The 16,476-nt window shown below is 38.8% G+C and overlaps 1 protein-coding gene across 7 annotated transcripts in view; it reads left to right on the top strand.

Annotated features, from left to right (window-relative positions):
- The window catches only part of acsl4 (acyl-CoA synthetase long chain family member 4), a 52,882-nt gene that overhangs the window by 24,979 nt on the left and 11,427 nt on the right, over nucleotides 1–16,476 (top strand). For 2 of the 7 annotated variants that reach the window (XM_008114689.3, XM_062963935.1), the window contains exons 2-9: nucleotides 5,581–5,655; nucleotides 8,188–8,424; nucleotides 9,532–9,709; nucleotides 10,591–10,700; nucleotides 11,403–11,541; nucleotides 12,840–12,990; nucleotides 14,273–14,396; nucleotides 14,846–14,917. In XM_008114689.3, coding sequence (XP_008112896.1) covers nucleotides 8,197–8,424; nucleotides 9,532–9,709; nucleotides 10,591–10,700; nucleotides 11,403–11,541; nucleotides 12,840–12,990; nucleotides 14,273–14,396; nucleotides 14,846–14,917 — 1,002 coding nt within the window. In that variant the 5' untranslated portion in view covers nucleotides 5,581–5,655; nucleotides 8,188–8,196. Of the gene's footprint in view, nucleotides 1–3,385; nucleotides 3,405–5,580; nucleotides 5,656–7,982; nucleotides 8,425–9,531; nucleotides 9,710–10,590; nucleotides 10,701–11,402; nucleotides 11,542–12,839; nucleotides 12,991–14,272; nucleotides 14,397–14,845; nucleotides 14,918–16,476 lie in introns of those variants that run through there. The other 5 variants (XM_016995057.2, XM_062963934.1, XM_008114686.3 and 2 more) reach the window with 3 other exon arrangements.

Here is a 16,476-nt window from a genome sequence, read left to right as displayed (position 1 = left end):
CAGTCGCATTAACCTTTGCATAGCCCTTCATAAATGCCCATGCCTGTTGTGAAACTCCGGCTATTGGTACAGTAGAGTCTCACTTATCCAAGCCTCGCTTATCCAAGCTTCTGGATTATCCAAGCCATTTTTGTAGTTAATGTTTTCAATATATCGTGATATTTTGGTGCTAAATTCGTAAATACAGTAATTACAACATAACATTACTGCATATTGAACTACTTTTTCTGTCAAATTTGTTGTAAAACATGATGTTTTGGTGCTTAATTTGTAAAATCATTACCTAATTTGATGTTTAATAGGCTTTTCCTTAATCCCTCCTTATTGTCCAAGATATTCGTTTATCCAAGCTTCTGCCAGCCCGTTTAGCTTGGATAAGTGAGACTCTACTGTATTTTAAACCCGTCTAATGGAGCAGACTGGAACTGGATTTTAATTTTTGTGATTGATTTTAGATGGATTGGAACTATTTTAGTTTTATCCGGGCTTGGCCCCATGTAAGCCGCCCCAAGTACCTTCGGGGAGATGGAGGCAGGGTATAAAAAAAAGTATGATGGATTGAATGTTTTTTATATATATATATGATAGTTGGCTTTGTTGTATTGCTTCTGTTTGGTAATTGGATGTTTTGCCTTGTTGGAAACCGCCCTGAGTCCTCTAGGGAAGATGGGGCGGTATATAAATAAAGTATTATTATTATTATTATTATTATTATTATTATTATTATTATTATTATTATTATTTAAAGCTATTCATCTAGACAGAACAGAGGTCTGTTTTTCTTCTTTCAAATACTTAGTTTTAGTTTCCATGTTTTTTTAAGTGCAATTCTTTTTATACTTTTTTATTGAGCAGATTCTGCTGAGGTTTTGTAACATTTTATCCTCAGAATAGAGCCCCCGGTGGTGCAATGGGTTAAACCATTGTGCTGGTAGGACTGCTGACCAACAGGTTGGTGGTTCGAATCCGGGGAGCGGGGTGAGCTCCCATCTGTCAGCTCCAGCTTCCCATGCGGGGACATGAGAGAAGCCTCCCACAGGATGGTAAAGCATTCCAAAGGATGGTAAAGCAGGATGGTAAAACATCCAGGTATCCCCTGTGCAACGTCCTTGCAGACAGCCCATTCTCTCACACCAGAAACGAGGCCAGTTCTGGATGGCTCCTATTAAAACCTCCCACTATCCCAACTTCTGCCCCCCCCCCCCCCCGCCACAATATTTCAGAGACTCTTTGTGTTTGATGAAAATAATGCTGCGTTTGGAATCATTGATGTAGATTTTGAAGACACTTGCCAACTTTCCTTGCAGCCCGTTCTATAAAAATGGGCATTCAAAAGCACACACATCCCACTCGACTTGCTTTATACAAGGGGGGGATGTGTGATGACCGGTGGCTAGGATGATCATTAGTCAGTATGAAATGTTACGGTTTACAGCATTGTAAAAACATGCATCATTGACTCTAAAGACCTTGGCTGGCTTGACAAAACTTGGCTCAATTACCAGATTTTTTTTTACAAATGTATTATATTCTTCTTCATAATGTTGGCCTGTTGAGATTTCTTGGGTTTTTGGAGAAGCAACAGTGTGAGAGATGGTTCAACAAGAGAAAAAACTATGCATAGTTATTTGTTTCTTTAAAAAGAAAAGCATCACAACGTTTGAGGCTTTGTTTCTTTTTCTGAGTAACTCAATGATCCCTCTCTATGCATATGACAGCTGGTGGGTTCTGCTATTCAGAGTTGTCGCAGCACAGTGAAAAGTGGTGTTGTGTTACAGGAGGTGATGTATTCAGTATATTGCATGGGTGTTATGTGAGACTCTCGCCAAGGAGCACTCTCTGCTCCCTAAGGATTGAAACCAACAATGTGGGGCATGTTTGTGGGAACCTGGCAGTGCAAATGCATTTGCCAGCGGGCAGGGGAACAAAACAATTTCATCAGAAGATTCAAGGTGGGAGGAAAGATGCATTATAGCAGCCGAAATAGTTAATGTCTATGAAGATGACTTTGACTTATAGTGATCCTAGTAACAAGTCTTCCAAGACTTCCTGTTTTTCAAAACATCCCCCCCCCCCCCCCCCCGGTAGCTTGCCAAGAAAGCAAAGGAAATTCTTTCTGAAATCGTAAGAGGACTTACATTTAGAGAGAACAATGTCACCAAATCAGGGATTCTCTGCCTTTTTCCTCCCCTAGGTTTTGGACTTCATTTCCCAGAAGCCTAAGCCAACACAATTAAGGGACTATGGAGTTGAAATCCAAAAAGTCTTAATAGCCAAAGGTTGAGAACTACTATCTATACAGAAGCTCTTTTTAATTCAATGGGAGGGACATATTGCCGTTTTCTGGGTGGAAAGGGAAGGCCACTCTACATATATTTAGAGGTGTATGTGTAGTATTTTACATTTTTAGCTGGCTAGTAAAAACAAGTGTTGGCTACTTACCCAGTCATAACTTGTGCAGTGTAGGACTACTGCAGTGTAGTACAGTGCTACTTTCTCTCCGTCGAGTTTCTTTGCACAGTAACAAGTGTCCTGAATCCAGTATCCAAACAAAAACATGTCTAAAAAACTCCCATGGGTTTTAGAAAGGTGATAGGCAAAATACAGAAAATGGGGTAGATTCCCCCTCCTTTGTAAAACTACTATTGCTATAGTCTAACAGATCTGCCATTTTTTCTTCAGTTAGGTTGGAGAGAGGGCCTGTCATTTGCCTCAAGATTCAGGCATGAAAACTAACTGTAGTCTTGCTTGGGAAGCTTATTTTCCTGAAACAAAATTTACCAATGTACTGTCAAGCTTTATTTATAATTAGGTCCAGTGTTTTTCCAGAGACACCATCTGATTATGATGAAATCACAGAGCCTTGAAGCTAGAAAATATTTCAATAGAACACCACCATAGTCAGGAGGGTTAAGAAATGTTGCAAACCCACCAAATTGAAAATATTCCAAACTTTTACTCAAAAGACAACACAGAACACAAGTTTTGTGTTAATACCACACTGAAAAGGCCTTGTTTTTTCCCCCCTGTGTCTGCACTGAACAGTTGTGTTGTGTGATCCCTACCCTCAAACAGCTGGCTTGCTTTTCCCGCTCACCTGCCTCTACAATTTGGGGCCCTGTGTCTCTTGAAGCTTATCTGAAATAATCTGTTCAATGTAAAAATGTATTTCATCATAATATGCTTTGGAGGGAAAGTTCTTAGACAAGGCTTAGGTAGGTTTGGCCCTTCAGAAGCATCAGAATGGCCCTGTCGGTGCTGAATCATTTCCCAGAAGTTGTTGTAATAAGTCATTAAAAAATCCCCCTGAAATTCTTCTAGTGGAAGTGGGTGTGCTCTGTGTGCCGTATAAGTTCTGTAATGCGGATACAGCCTTGTAACATGAGCCTAGAAGATTGTAGCTGGTGAGTAGCTTGTGTTTGCCTGGGTTCTCTATCGTTTGGCCTCCTTTTACAAAGGTCTCTTTAATGCTTCAGTGCTTTTACGTTTTCTGATCTTATCCTATACTAGCTGCCAGATTTGTTTAATAGAGTAATGCTGGTAAATATAGCAGATCTTTAGCATTCTTTTGTTACATTTCAGAAACATTTTCAAATGAGTTGTAACTGTTAGGGGCCAAAAAAACAACAAGGAATTTATATAGCTTTGAATAAAATTGACTTTCAAAGTGTGCCGCTCAGCTAATATTGCCTATTTCATAAAAAATGGTAAATGCCTCTCCCGATACCATATTGTATTAATAGGATAATTGCTTATACATGTTATTTTAGGACCTTTCCAGTTGTCATTGTACTGATAGCCTATTCCTGTTATCAGAAGCTCTAGAAAGAGAGTAATTGTATATATCAAATTCTTTCTCAAATCTTTAACAAACTATCAAAGCCTAACGTAAGAAAAAATGCTTTTAGCACCAAACATGTTTGTGAAGTTTTAAGTAACTATGGAAGCGGAGTACATCCTGTAACTGTAGAAGTATTATGATTGGCATAATGACTATTGAACAAACTGTAGTCTAGACAACTGGCAGTCTGATGAATAAGGTACTGAAATGATAAAACGAACTGACTCAGATGGAAAAAATCTAGCGGTAACACTGACATAGAATGACCAAAAAACAATAATTGTGGTAGTAGTTCAGTTACTTACAAGCCGAGGCCTGTGTAAATGCAGTCATACTACTTCTGTGTCCATTTTCTCTTTCATTTCTTTCCCACTTTCTGTTTCTTTAATTTCCTACCTTTTGTCTCATTTCTCCCTTTTCTGTCTCCTATACACTCAATATACATATTTTAAAAGTGCACCATCTTTTATGTCCACCCAGCATCCACCTTAGATGCATAGACACCTTTTGTATGTCACTGTCAAACAAATAGAAGGTATGTATATATTCTGTGGATTAGTACTCCAATGTTGCTAACTCCATCCATTTCTGATGCATACTTCTCTTACAACATATCTGTTCCTTATATCTTGTTTATTTTTCTCTAAAACTCCTGAAGAGCTAGAATATCCAAAACTATTTCAAGTAGGCAGGGAACACTCAGAAGTGGTTTTGCCCATTCCTTCCTCTGAAATCCAGCCTACATCATCTGGATTCCATTGGTGGTTTCCCATCCAAGTGCTAAGCAGGACTGACCCTGCTTGGTTTCTGGGATCAGACAGGATTTGGTGCATTTAACAGTGGTTCCCAACCTTTGGTCCTTTAGGTGTTTTGGACTTCAGGTCCCACAATTCCTAACAACTGTTAAGATGGCTGGGATTTCTGGGAGTTGAAGTCCGAAACAACTGGAGGACCAAAGGCTGGGAACCAGTTATTTAGGACATTTTTCAGAGCACTGAAATATATAATAAATAATAATAAAAATTTATTAATATCCCACCACCGTCTCCCATAGGGACTCGGGGCGGCTTACAGAATAGCACATGACTGTGTCATGCAACACCTAAAATACAATACATCAACATATAAAATCAATAACACATTTACATAAAATATGACAAGATATAGAAAACTTAATTGCAGTTCTTCAAATTATTCTTTGCCTTTGATATATGAACATATTTTTACATCGCCTTTTAAAGAACCCAATTGCCTCTTATTTTCTTAGTGAATGGGAAAATGGGTGTTTTATTTATAGAAGTTAAAAGAGGTTATATAATTACATATGCAGAGGGAAAGTTTCTAATTATATAAATGAAAAATAACTATTCTTCAGTAATGGCAAATGTGGGATAACTGGATTTTGATGGTTGGACAGTTCTCAGGTTCCATATTATCTATGCTGGTATGTTTTTCATCTGCTTGTAATTACAGATGCATAGGTTTAATTGCAAACCTATACAAGGTTCTTGATAATGGAGCATTTTAAGAAGCCAGTACTGAAGACTTTGTCCCAATACTGAATGTTATGAACTGTCTGAGCTCTTTGTACTCCTTCTACACAACAAAGGGACACAAAGTGTCTTTACCATTATAATACATAACACACACAATTCTGTTAGTAAACAAAAATGTAATGATGCAAAATAGAGTTATAATTGTTAAAAGTTACTAACTTTGGGAACCTGTTTTTATCACAGACACATACAACGTTTGTTCCTCGCCTCTTTGTGGATTGAATTGATTCTGAAAATCACATTTCTGTTGGATATTTTGTAAGTATTCATGTTTAACTTGCCAATATTTAGCTGTTTTTTTTTTGCTTATGGACATAGCAAGAGTTGGACTCCATCAGATAGAGTTGTAATAAGAAATAGTAGAGAATTTGATCTCTTGACTTAAAGATTCTTCATTTCCAATATATACGTGATTGCAAGAGTAAGTTTTTAAACATATATTTAATGAATAAATCCTAATTAGAATTATATCCTAACGTATAGCGTAGATCTTTCTGCCCATTTTGGAGATCGCAATTGGTATTGGAGAAATAGCTTTCTCTTGAGGAGCAGAAGAGAAAAAGGAACTTAAGATGCACATGTTTCTGTATAATGTATGGTTAAGGTCTAGACTGCTGTGCCAGCACTTGCTTTTTTTCTTTTTGTCAAACATTCAAGACAGTCATCCCTCCACATTTGAGACTTTGACTTTTGTGGATTTGATTATTTATGGATTTGATGAAAACTGTTATTTTTAGGAATGTCTTTGAGTCCTCTAGTGTGACCTTATGGTTGGCTTCCCCCAGCTCAGTTGGAGAACCTAGAGAGAACACCTCTCTAGCTCCTTTTCCAATGTGATTCTATGGTCAGCTTCCAGCAAAAGGTGACCTTAGAGTTGTACTGGAAGACTTAGAACTTCCTCAAGAGATGTAAAAAAAATTAGCAATGTCTTTATTTGTGGCTTTTCACTTTTATGGGGGTTCTATGCTTCTAGTCCAGGCAAATGTTGGAGGGCTGACGGTACTAACCTTTCACATCTGTGTTATTCACCAGAATTCCAAATTATAATATTAACTTTGCTTATTGTATGTTTGTAGCTTATGTACAGCCTGTGCTTACTGCAGTATTGAATTAACTGGATTTCTTTTTAAAAAATAATAATGGAATTTAAAGAAATAATTCCATTTGCATGCAAGTGTTGGGACGACTTCTTGGAACATATCAGAATATTTTATGGATAAGCCACAACAGTGCCAACTGTTTCAGAGTAGGAATGAGTGTATCAATATGTCACTGAGATAAAGCATTAACTAACTATATTAGGGCAGAATTGCCATTTGATCCAGCTGCTAGCCGTTAGTCATGCCAGTTCTCCAGAATATATTCAGAAGCAGCAACGATGTAATATCCTCTTATTAGGAACAACGGAAATGCCACAAAATAGCAGGATTTGAGGTTCCGGGCAAGCTGTTGACTAAATCCAGCAAAATTTGGATACATACAGCTTCATGATTTTCCACTGTTTCTTGTGAACAAAACTTTAGAAACTTACTTCTGACACACATGGGACAGACATGTCTTAGAAGGAAATTTCGACGTTCTGCTTGAGGAGAAAATGGGGGGTGGTGGTGGTGGATTTCACTGAAGTTTAACAGGCTTTATATAGTCAGCACCTATTATTCTTTCAAAATCCCTATTTGAAGAATTGCCGCTTCCTTCGCATTTGTCAGTATTAGATCCCAGAGTGCAGCAACTGAGGTTGATCTAATCCATCTTGACTTTGTTTTAACAACAGTCTCTGATAATGGAAAGGGCCACAAATTAGCTATGTTTTTAGAAGAGGACTGTGAGATCCCTTTTTGAATAGGGGCTCTTTCCACATGAGAAGGTGTGAAGCATGCCTTTTGGAATGCTTTCCTAATAAAACAGATCTCTGCATGCTTACGGTTGGATAGGGTAAAAGGCCTTGTTTTTGTCAGGTTGGATGATGGGCTATGACAACCTTCAGTGAACTCTTTTAGAGAATTTTGCAATCGCTGTTGGTTGGAACAGGGTGTCGCTTTGACCTGCCAAGAAATCTGGAAGTAAGCACGTCTGTAAACAAAGGATTGATGCAGCTTCCGAAAGGCCTACGCTGCACTGGTCAGTCTGTCCTAGCTCTTGCACAAATATTTAAAGAAAAAGGCTTTGGACTCTTGGACTTTTGACCATAGCGATACAATGCTTAGATTGCTTACGTGGATTTAAAGCATCATATTTTAAGAGCAGCAGATGTCTCAAGACCTTTAAACTTTGGAAGTAGGAGTGGGGAAAAGACTTGGGACAAATGTTTACTTATTTTCGGATCTCTTCAAAACTCATTTTAATGTGAAACCAGTTTTTTCAACCTCTAGTACCTAGCTACACTTTGAAATGAAATTAATGAGGAATTGATGCTAACAAATGGTTACTAATTTTTTTCCCCTCTGCATGTTGATTACCTGTGATTTTCAACTTTTCTGCTGCTGGCTTCCAAATGTTTCTAACATGTCTGTGATTTCGCTAAAACTGCACCACCCAAACCTTTGTGTTCTGCTTTTGTCTGCTGCTGTTGCTGTTGCTTCCAGTTTGCCTTGAGAGAACTCAGACCGTTGGAATCCCCAAAGGACAGGAGACAGATCAAAATAGACTGAGAAAGGAAAAAAAAAGTTCTCGACGATGAATTTTAAGCTCAGGCTACGCATCCTTCTCTTGCTCCCTGTGTACCTCTTGATCAATGTGTACAGTACCCTTGTATTCATACCATGGTATTTTCTTACCAATGCAAAGAAGAAAAAAGCAATGGCAAAGCGTTTAAAAGCTAGGCCCGTCTCGGAGAACCCCGGAAGCCCGTACCGCTCAATTTCACATATTGAGTCACTAGCCACCATAGACTTTCCAGGAGCGGACACGCTGGATAAACTGTTTGACTACGCCGTAACAAGGTTTGGGAAAAAGGACTGCCTTGGAACCAGAGAGATCCTGAGTGAAGAGAACGAAATGCAGCCCAATGGAAAAGTATTCAAAAAGGTAATGACTTCTGTAGATTTTTCAAGATTGTGAATTTGGTGGGTAGCCTGGTGAAAAAATAAATCTCGCCTCTGCATATCTGGCTTCCCAACAAGCCAGGATCAGTAGTAAAGAAAGCAATAAATGGGTGAGATATTACCCATGTTTGTCTGCCAACAAGGCATTGAATGTTTGCCTTTTTGCTTGTAAGCCACCCTTAATCCTCCAGGGGGATAGGGCAGCCGATAAATAAAGTATTATTATTATTATTATTATTATTATTATTATTATTATTATTATTATTATTATATTCAGATAATAATCTAAAGCGTGAGGAGAATTGGAATTCTAACAAAAAAGGATACATTGTTAATATGGATAGTATTTGAAGCTATGTATTTTAAATGTTTTTATTTATATTTAGCAGAAGCCAGAATGCAGTTATGTAGGACAAGAAGTATATGTAATCGTTGGATTTGTTTTCAGAGGGGGAAAGTGTTTTTAATGTGCGGGGTTTTCTTAAATGTGTATTTTTACTATTTTGTTGTTTTTGTTTTATTATATTTTTAAAAGGTTGAATGGTGGTTGGCTCTTGGTTCATGTTGTGGGGATGGATTGTGCGGGTTTTGGAGTTTGTAAATTTTTTGTATTTTAAATTAAATATGTAAGTAATAAAGAGAGCACTGGATTTTTTTTCACAGTAGAAATCTTTAAATGCTAATTTTACATCTAATTATCCATTCTATTACTTTGTAAAAGTGGGCAACAGATTTAAACTTTTGATGTTGTTTTGCTTCTGACATTGGATTTATTAAAAATACATTTTGTATGGTGGTTCTTTTTCTGCAGTAGTAATTTTCTTAAAGAGCATTAAAAGGTTTAAATCAGGCATGGGCAAACGTGGGCCCTCCAGGTGTTTTGAACTTCAACTCTCACAATTCCTAACATCCTACCGACTGTTAGGAATTGTGTGAGTTGAAGTCCAAAACACCTGGAGGGCTGAAGTTTGCCCATGCCTGGTTTAGATGCTAAGTGTTCTTCCTTTTTGTCATTCTTGCTGTATTATATTCATGTGTATGTTTCAAGGAATTTATTAGTTTACCAAGCAAATGTTTCCTCTCTAATCAGTTGATCCTTGGAAGTTATCGGTGGCTAAACTATGAAGACATGAACCAGAAACTGAACCACTTGGGCAGCGGTCTTGCGGCACTTGGGTTAAAGCCAAAGAGCACGGTTGCTATCTTCTGTGAAACCCGAGCCGAATGGATACTTGCAGCCCAAACCTGTTTCCGATATAACTTTCCTCGTGAGTCCTGATAATATGTTTGATATGTGTGAACTCCTAGGAAAATAGGGCTGTTACTGCCGATTTGTGAGGCCCTCCATTTTTTCTCATGGGTTTTTCCTTGAATAAGTTCAAGAATTAGTGCTTTTAACGGCTTATTGGGGACATTGTTATATAAAGCAAACGGGGCCGGGCTGTGCGCAGCTGTTGAGCAGCTGCCTTAAATCACTCTGACCATGAGGTCATGAGTTCGAGGCCAGCCCGTGGCGGGGTGAGCTGTTAGGGGCCGGGCTGTGGCGCAGCTGTTGAGCAGCTGCCTTAAATCACTCTGACCATGAGGTCATGAGTTCGAGGCCAGCCCGTGGCGGGGTGAGCACCCGTCAATTAAAAATAAAAAATAGCCCCTGCTCGTTGCTGACCTAGCAACCCGAAAGATAGTTGCATCTATCAAGTAGGAGATAAGGTACCACTAAAGTGGGGAGGCAAGATTAACTAATTTACGACCTGGTATGAGGAAGTGCCGTCAGTGTGGATGATGAAGCAGCTGCTCCCCCCTGTGGCCAGAATCGAACATCCCCTCAGAAGAACGTTAACTTGCCTCTGTGTGTGTCTCTCAGTCTCTGTTTGATGTGTTTATGGGCATTGAATGTTTGCCCTTTGTGTGTTATAATGTGATCCGCCCTGAGTCCCCTTCGGGGTGAGAAGGGCGGAATATAAATACTGTAAATAATAATAATAATAAAGCATACAAGATAAAAATAATGATAATATGGTTAGGAACTGTCCTCATATTTATATATACCTGAGCTTTGAATATATCTGAAGTATGAAACAAATCTGTATATTTTTACAACATAAAATCATTTCATTCCTAAGCTATTTTCTTCCTTTTTATGACACAGTGGTTACATTATATGCGACCCTTGGAGAAGAAGCAGTAACCTATGGCCTGAATGAATCTGGGGCATCGTATCTGATCACTAGTGCAGACCTTTTGGAAGGCAAACTGAAGGTAAGTCCTGCTCCGATTCCTTCATCTAGTACAATGGTTCTCAACTGGGGTCCCTAGATGTTTTTGGCCTTCAACTCTTAGAAATCCTAACAGCTGGTAAACTGGCTGGGATTTCTCGCAGTTCTAGGCCAAAACACTTGTGGTCCCGCAGGTGGAAAACCACTCATCTAGTGGATAATGATGGTGATCTTGTGTTATTTTTGGATTCGGTTGTTTGGAGACAGTGGAAAAAAACCAAAAGGGCCCAAGGTAGTAATAATTCCTCATGGAAGAAACCATTCCACCTGAAGTGTTTGAGAATGTGGAAACCTGCAGAAATATGCCTTTTGCAATCAGATTACAAAGCCTGCTCAAGAAAGTCTTCAGTAACTTGGCATTATAATTTTGAAAATCATGGTAAACTGACCATATGGAGCGTCATTCCTACCAGTTGTGCCGTTCTTGGGTGGGTAAAACCATGTTTCTTGTTTGCTCTAGCTTTTGCTAAACATGCTGAGATTTCCAACCCCTATGTACTAACTTTCCACTAGGGAGAGTGATAGACAGCAAAAATAGGTGGGCTATATATTTTAAAAAGTGAATGCCACCCATTCTAGGCTAGCTTGAGTATATTTGGAGAGAGGAGGAGGAGGAGGGGCAAGAGATGCATCCAGATAGCTGAACATTATGTTAACCAACCCTATACCACTTCTTCTTCATCAGAACGTATTGTCAGAAATCCACAACCTCAGACATATTATTTATGTGGATAATAAGATCATCAACACATCAGACTATCCGAAAAGACTGGAGATTCATAGTATGCAAGCAGTAGAAGAGCTGGGAGCCAAATCAGAAAATTGTAAGTAGATGAGCTGAGAGGCTAGCATGGCTGTTTACACACAGCAATATGCCCTTTCCCACTTGTATAGTACTCAGGTTTTAAAATATATATTTAACTGTGCTTTTACAATGTTGTCCTTGTAATAAAAATATAAGCCACATCCTCAGTGTAGCAGAGCAATATTGACTGTTTTGATTTTAGTTATTAGGGCCACTCACCTTTCTTATGTTGCACCTTTAAGACCAGCAAAAAGCTTTTGTAGACTTTAAAACTACTTACTTCATGATCTTTCATCATGTAGTAATCTTAATTTTACAAAAGTTCATGACTTTTAGTCCCAACGGTGATATAAAATCCCCCTTCATACTCATTTTCCAGACAACAATGTCCTAAAACTCAAAATTTTGATTACATTGCATTTCCTCAGATGGCACAGTTGCTTTTGATCAGCTAAATAGTGCTTCATAATTTCCTGCTTCTCCATTTTATATAGAACTTGCATACAGTGCTGATGAGAGAGAGAAACCTGTCTTTCTTTCATAAGCAGCTCTATGAATAAAACATCGTAATACATTGAAATATGTATACCAGTCATGGCGTCCAAAGGGTACAGTACCCATTCTGAGAACTGAGGAGGGCTCTGGCAGGATGTTCTTCGCTTTGGCTTGATACGTCTGGTTGAAAATTGTCACAGAAATAATATGTCGATTTGGCATGCAAGTATGGGTTTTTAAAACATCTGTCCTTGCCATTTTCTGCCTTGATGGAAATTATAAGTGATTTAGAAGCACGTCTTGTGTGGATGTATAACTCTTTAAGGCATTTGAGGCTGGCAGACAGAGGCCCCGGGGCACTCCCGAATAATAATAAGAAGAAGAAGAAGGAGGAGAAGAAGAAGATACATCACACAGTCCTAAATGCTTGGGAAGTGTTCGACTTGTGATTTTGTGATACTAAATCCAGCATATATATCTCTGTTGCTTTGTCATACTATGTCTTTGTGTCAATAATAGTTATAATAATGCTTTATTTTTAACCTGCCTTATTTCCCCAAGGGGATTCAGGCAGTTTCTCCTTCTTTGGTCCCCAAGGAAGGAAAACAAAAGCTCTGTTCCCATCATGTCCTTCACAGAGGACTGAAGTAGTTACCTACCCTTTTGTAAATACTGAGAGTTAGAGTAACTCTTTCTTATTTTGTGTTAATTAGGTTTACTTTTTTGTTGGTCAAAAAGTTGGTTTCCAGTACAAATACGTTTTCCATGCTGCTTTCATTTATAACCTTCTTCCCTTTCTATATATTTTTCTCTTCTTTGCAGTAAGCACCCCACCAAGTAGACCTGTTCCAACAGACATGGCCTTAGTCATGTATACAAGCGGCTCCACTGGGAGGCCTAAAGGAGTGATGATGATGCATAAAAACCTCATAGCTGGAATGACTGGACAGTGTGAGCGGATACCTGGACTAGGGTAAGAATCCCTTGCTTTGTCAGAAATGTATCTGGAAACTTACTTTAAAATAAACCCAACAACACCCTTATCTTGCTTGGACAGAGATCGCTTTCTTTGCTGGACACAAGCAGCATATACTGATCTGTAGCAAGGTAGGCAGACACTTTCTGCTTTGTCCACTGATGGATATTACATTTCACATTCTGCTTATACTTGGATGTTTTTAAGAAAGGTTTCATCAGAAACAGGAAACATCCAGCAGTCCCTACTAATTTTGAAAATAGGTTTTTGGGTTTCAAACATAACACAGTGTCCTCTGAGGGTCGCTAGAGCGTATGAGATTAGCTGCTTGAGAGAAAGGAAATAAAGGTGCAGAGTGTAATGTGTGGCCTGTGGATCATATTTTGCTCAGTCCTTATTTAGAGGCTTAAAAACAGATCAGTAGCAAATAGAGCTGCAACTTGAAGAAGGAGATGACAGCTAAGACAGTCTCCCTGTTATATGCTACCATTTCTGTATTTATAATTGATATGTACATGTTTTTATAGTTTTATGTTATTGTGTTTTACTGTTATTGTTATTGTCTGAATCTGGCACTGCATTATTGCCATAGTTTGTAAGCTGCCGTAGGTCTCCCTTTGGGGGTGAGAAGGGTGGGGTATAAGTACAGTAAAAGGTAAGGTAAAGGTTTTCCCCTGACATTACGTCTAGTCATGTCCGACTCGGGGGGTTGGTGCTCATCTCCATTTCTAAGCCAAAGTGTCTCATCATTGTCCATAAACACCTCCAAAGTCATGTGGCCGGCATGACTGCATGGTACGCCATTACCTTCCCACCAGAGTGGTACCTATTGATCTACTCACATTTGCGTGTTTTCGAACTGCTAAGTTGGCAGAAGTTGGGGCTAACAGCAGGTGCTCTCCCCGTCCCCCAGATTCAAACTGCCGACCTTTCGGTCAGCAAGTTTAGCAACTCAGCGGTTTAACCCGCTGCGCCATCAGAGGCTCCAAGTACAGTCAATGATAATGAATAAATATAATGTGCCATTAAGCGATTCATGTGAGGTGCATGGTTGCTTACTGGAGTCAGACCTGAAATAACCAGTCACGGTGATGCCAGTGAGTCATAACTGCAAAGAAAAGTTTCTTTTGAACAATCAGCCTGATTATGTTGTGGAGAAATTGGATCCAGGTTTAGAGGAAAGCATTCAGATAATGTATCATTCATTTTGCTAATTTAGAGTCATGTATTTAGAGATTTTGCTTTTTGTACACTGAGGCTTTTAATATTCTTTCCTTAGACCCAAAGACACATACATTGGCTACTTGCCTCTGGCACATGTATTAGAACTGACAGCAGAGATTTCCTGTATTACTTACGGCTGTCGGATTGGCTACTCCTCTCCTCTCACGCTTTCAGACCAGGTAAGAGAAGACATGAAGCTGTCTGGCTAGTTGTTGCTCAAAGAGGAAATAATTCTATAACACCACTTAAAGTGGACCCTAGTATCATCATAGTTAAATGTTCAGAAGTAACATGTACATAAAAGTATAAGGGAAGTTACATTTTAAGAGGTACTCCTGTAGCATTTCTCTGTTTCCTGAGTAACTTTGTAACTGGCACTGCCAGCAATCAGCTTTATAAGAAGGTTGCCAGAAATTGTACCAGCCTGCACCAGTTTTACAAGCTTGCCTACGTAATGCCTATGACGTGCCTCAGTTGCTGATCCCGAGGCAACAGAAGATGTTGATGCAAGAGTTGTCTTGTGGGTTAACTGAATAGCTTTGGCTTGCAAATGCTGAATGCTTTTCACAGGTCTTTCATGAAGGGAAATGAATTCAAACTGAGATTTCATTTTTTTTCTTCTTTGCAGTCAAGTAAAATTAAAAAGGGAAGCAAAGGAGATTGTACCGTTCTGAAGCCCACCTTGATGGCAGCTGTGCCTGTAAGTATGGGTTGGGTTTCGTGGCTAATAAAATGCTTATCTTCCATATAAATCACTCCCAAGAAGCTTCAGTTTGGAAAGAGATAATGAATCTGAATAGTACAGTAATTCTTCTATATAGATGTGAAAAGTCATGGTAACATATTAGAAATCAACACTTACAAGACTGCAAATCTACTTTTCCGTGCCATTGAAGACCTGTTCTGGCACTTGATAATTCTATCAATTCAACACATAAAGAAGGGAAGTACACTAGTCCTATCTGTTCCTTTGGAGTTTGCTCTTGCGCTCTTTTGGCAGAAAGCAACAGTCAGATGGAGAGATCTCTCTCTCTCTCTCTCTCTCTCTCTCTCTCTCTCTCTCTCTCTCTTTGGTTTATTTCCATGTGAATTTGACTGTTAAAACTTTAAAGAAAGTCTCCATAGAGAATGGAGGTTGGCCATTTTAACCCATTTCCCTCGATAGTTAGAGGGAGACTGAAATGATGACAGAAGAGAAGAATATGTGTAGATGACAGTTTACTGCAAGCAGCTGTAAATGCATGTAGCTGACTGCTTCTGTTACATACAGAATGTCAGGAAGCCAATGTTCCCCATCTATTCCCAAGCAATGTATTACACTTTGAAGTAGTAGCATATATACTCGAGTATAAGCAGGTTTTCAGCACTTTTTAGGGCTGAAAAATCTCTCCTTGGCTTATACTTGAGTGGGGGTCCTGGCTGGCTTATATTTGGGTCGATTTATACTTGAGTATATAGGTAATCAGAGTTGGACAGTCTTTTTGAAGTGTTATTATCTTAAATTACAGTTTTATGTAAATATTAAAAACATTTAACCTACAGATGCCTCAATTAATGTAATTTTATTGGTATCTATTTTTATTTTCAAATTTACCAGTAACTGCTGCATTTCCCACCTTCGTCTTATACTCGAGTCAATAAGTTTTCCCAGTTTTTTGTGGTAAAATTAGGTGCTTCAGCTTATATTCAGGTTGGTTTATACTCGAGTATATATGGTATTTTCCCCAAGGAAATGGCTGCAGCAGCTTTGGTTTGGAGGGAGACAGATCCATGGCTTATTATTAGGCAAACACAGCCGAGATCTTAAAATTATTTAGTACATCATGAATTTTATGAGTATCTCCTGTAAAGTAAATGACAATTAACTTAATCCTTTGAGAATAAATATCAGGGCTAGTTGAACGACCTAGGGGAGTAGAACATTTTCTGAAAAGACAAATGCATGAGAATTACACAATTCTCATATGTTTATTTGTGCTTCCAAATACCAAGTACAAGTTGAGCGGAAGAACAGCTTAGTGCTGCTGTAACTCTGTAATAGTACAATCCAGCCAGCTGCAATAGTATGGTTGAATGGTGTGGGGAGGAAAGTTTTCATTTTTCCATGGCTCATTTCTATTTAATCTTTATACAGAATGTCCTCTGGCTAAGAATGACCACAAATGGTTAACCAGACTGTGTGTTAAGTATTATATAATGAAGAAACGATTCAGCTGTTTAAAATGAATGAGGCGCTCCTTCCCATTCCCCTAAAGGCAG

The sequence above is a fragment of the Anolis carolinensis genome, unplaced genomic scaffold, assembly GCF_035594765.1.
Source record: "Anolis carolinensis isolate JA03-04 unplaced genomic scaffold, rAnoCar3.1.pri scaffold_12, whole genome shotgun sequence".
NCBI classification, from domain to species: Eukaryota; Metazoa; Chordata; class Lepidosauria; order Squamata; family Dactyloidae; genus Anolis; species Anolis carolinensis.
Note: the sequence above shows the minus strand (reverse complement) of the source record. Positions and strands in the feature narration are given on the sequence as shown.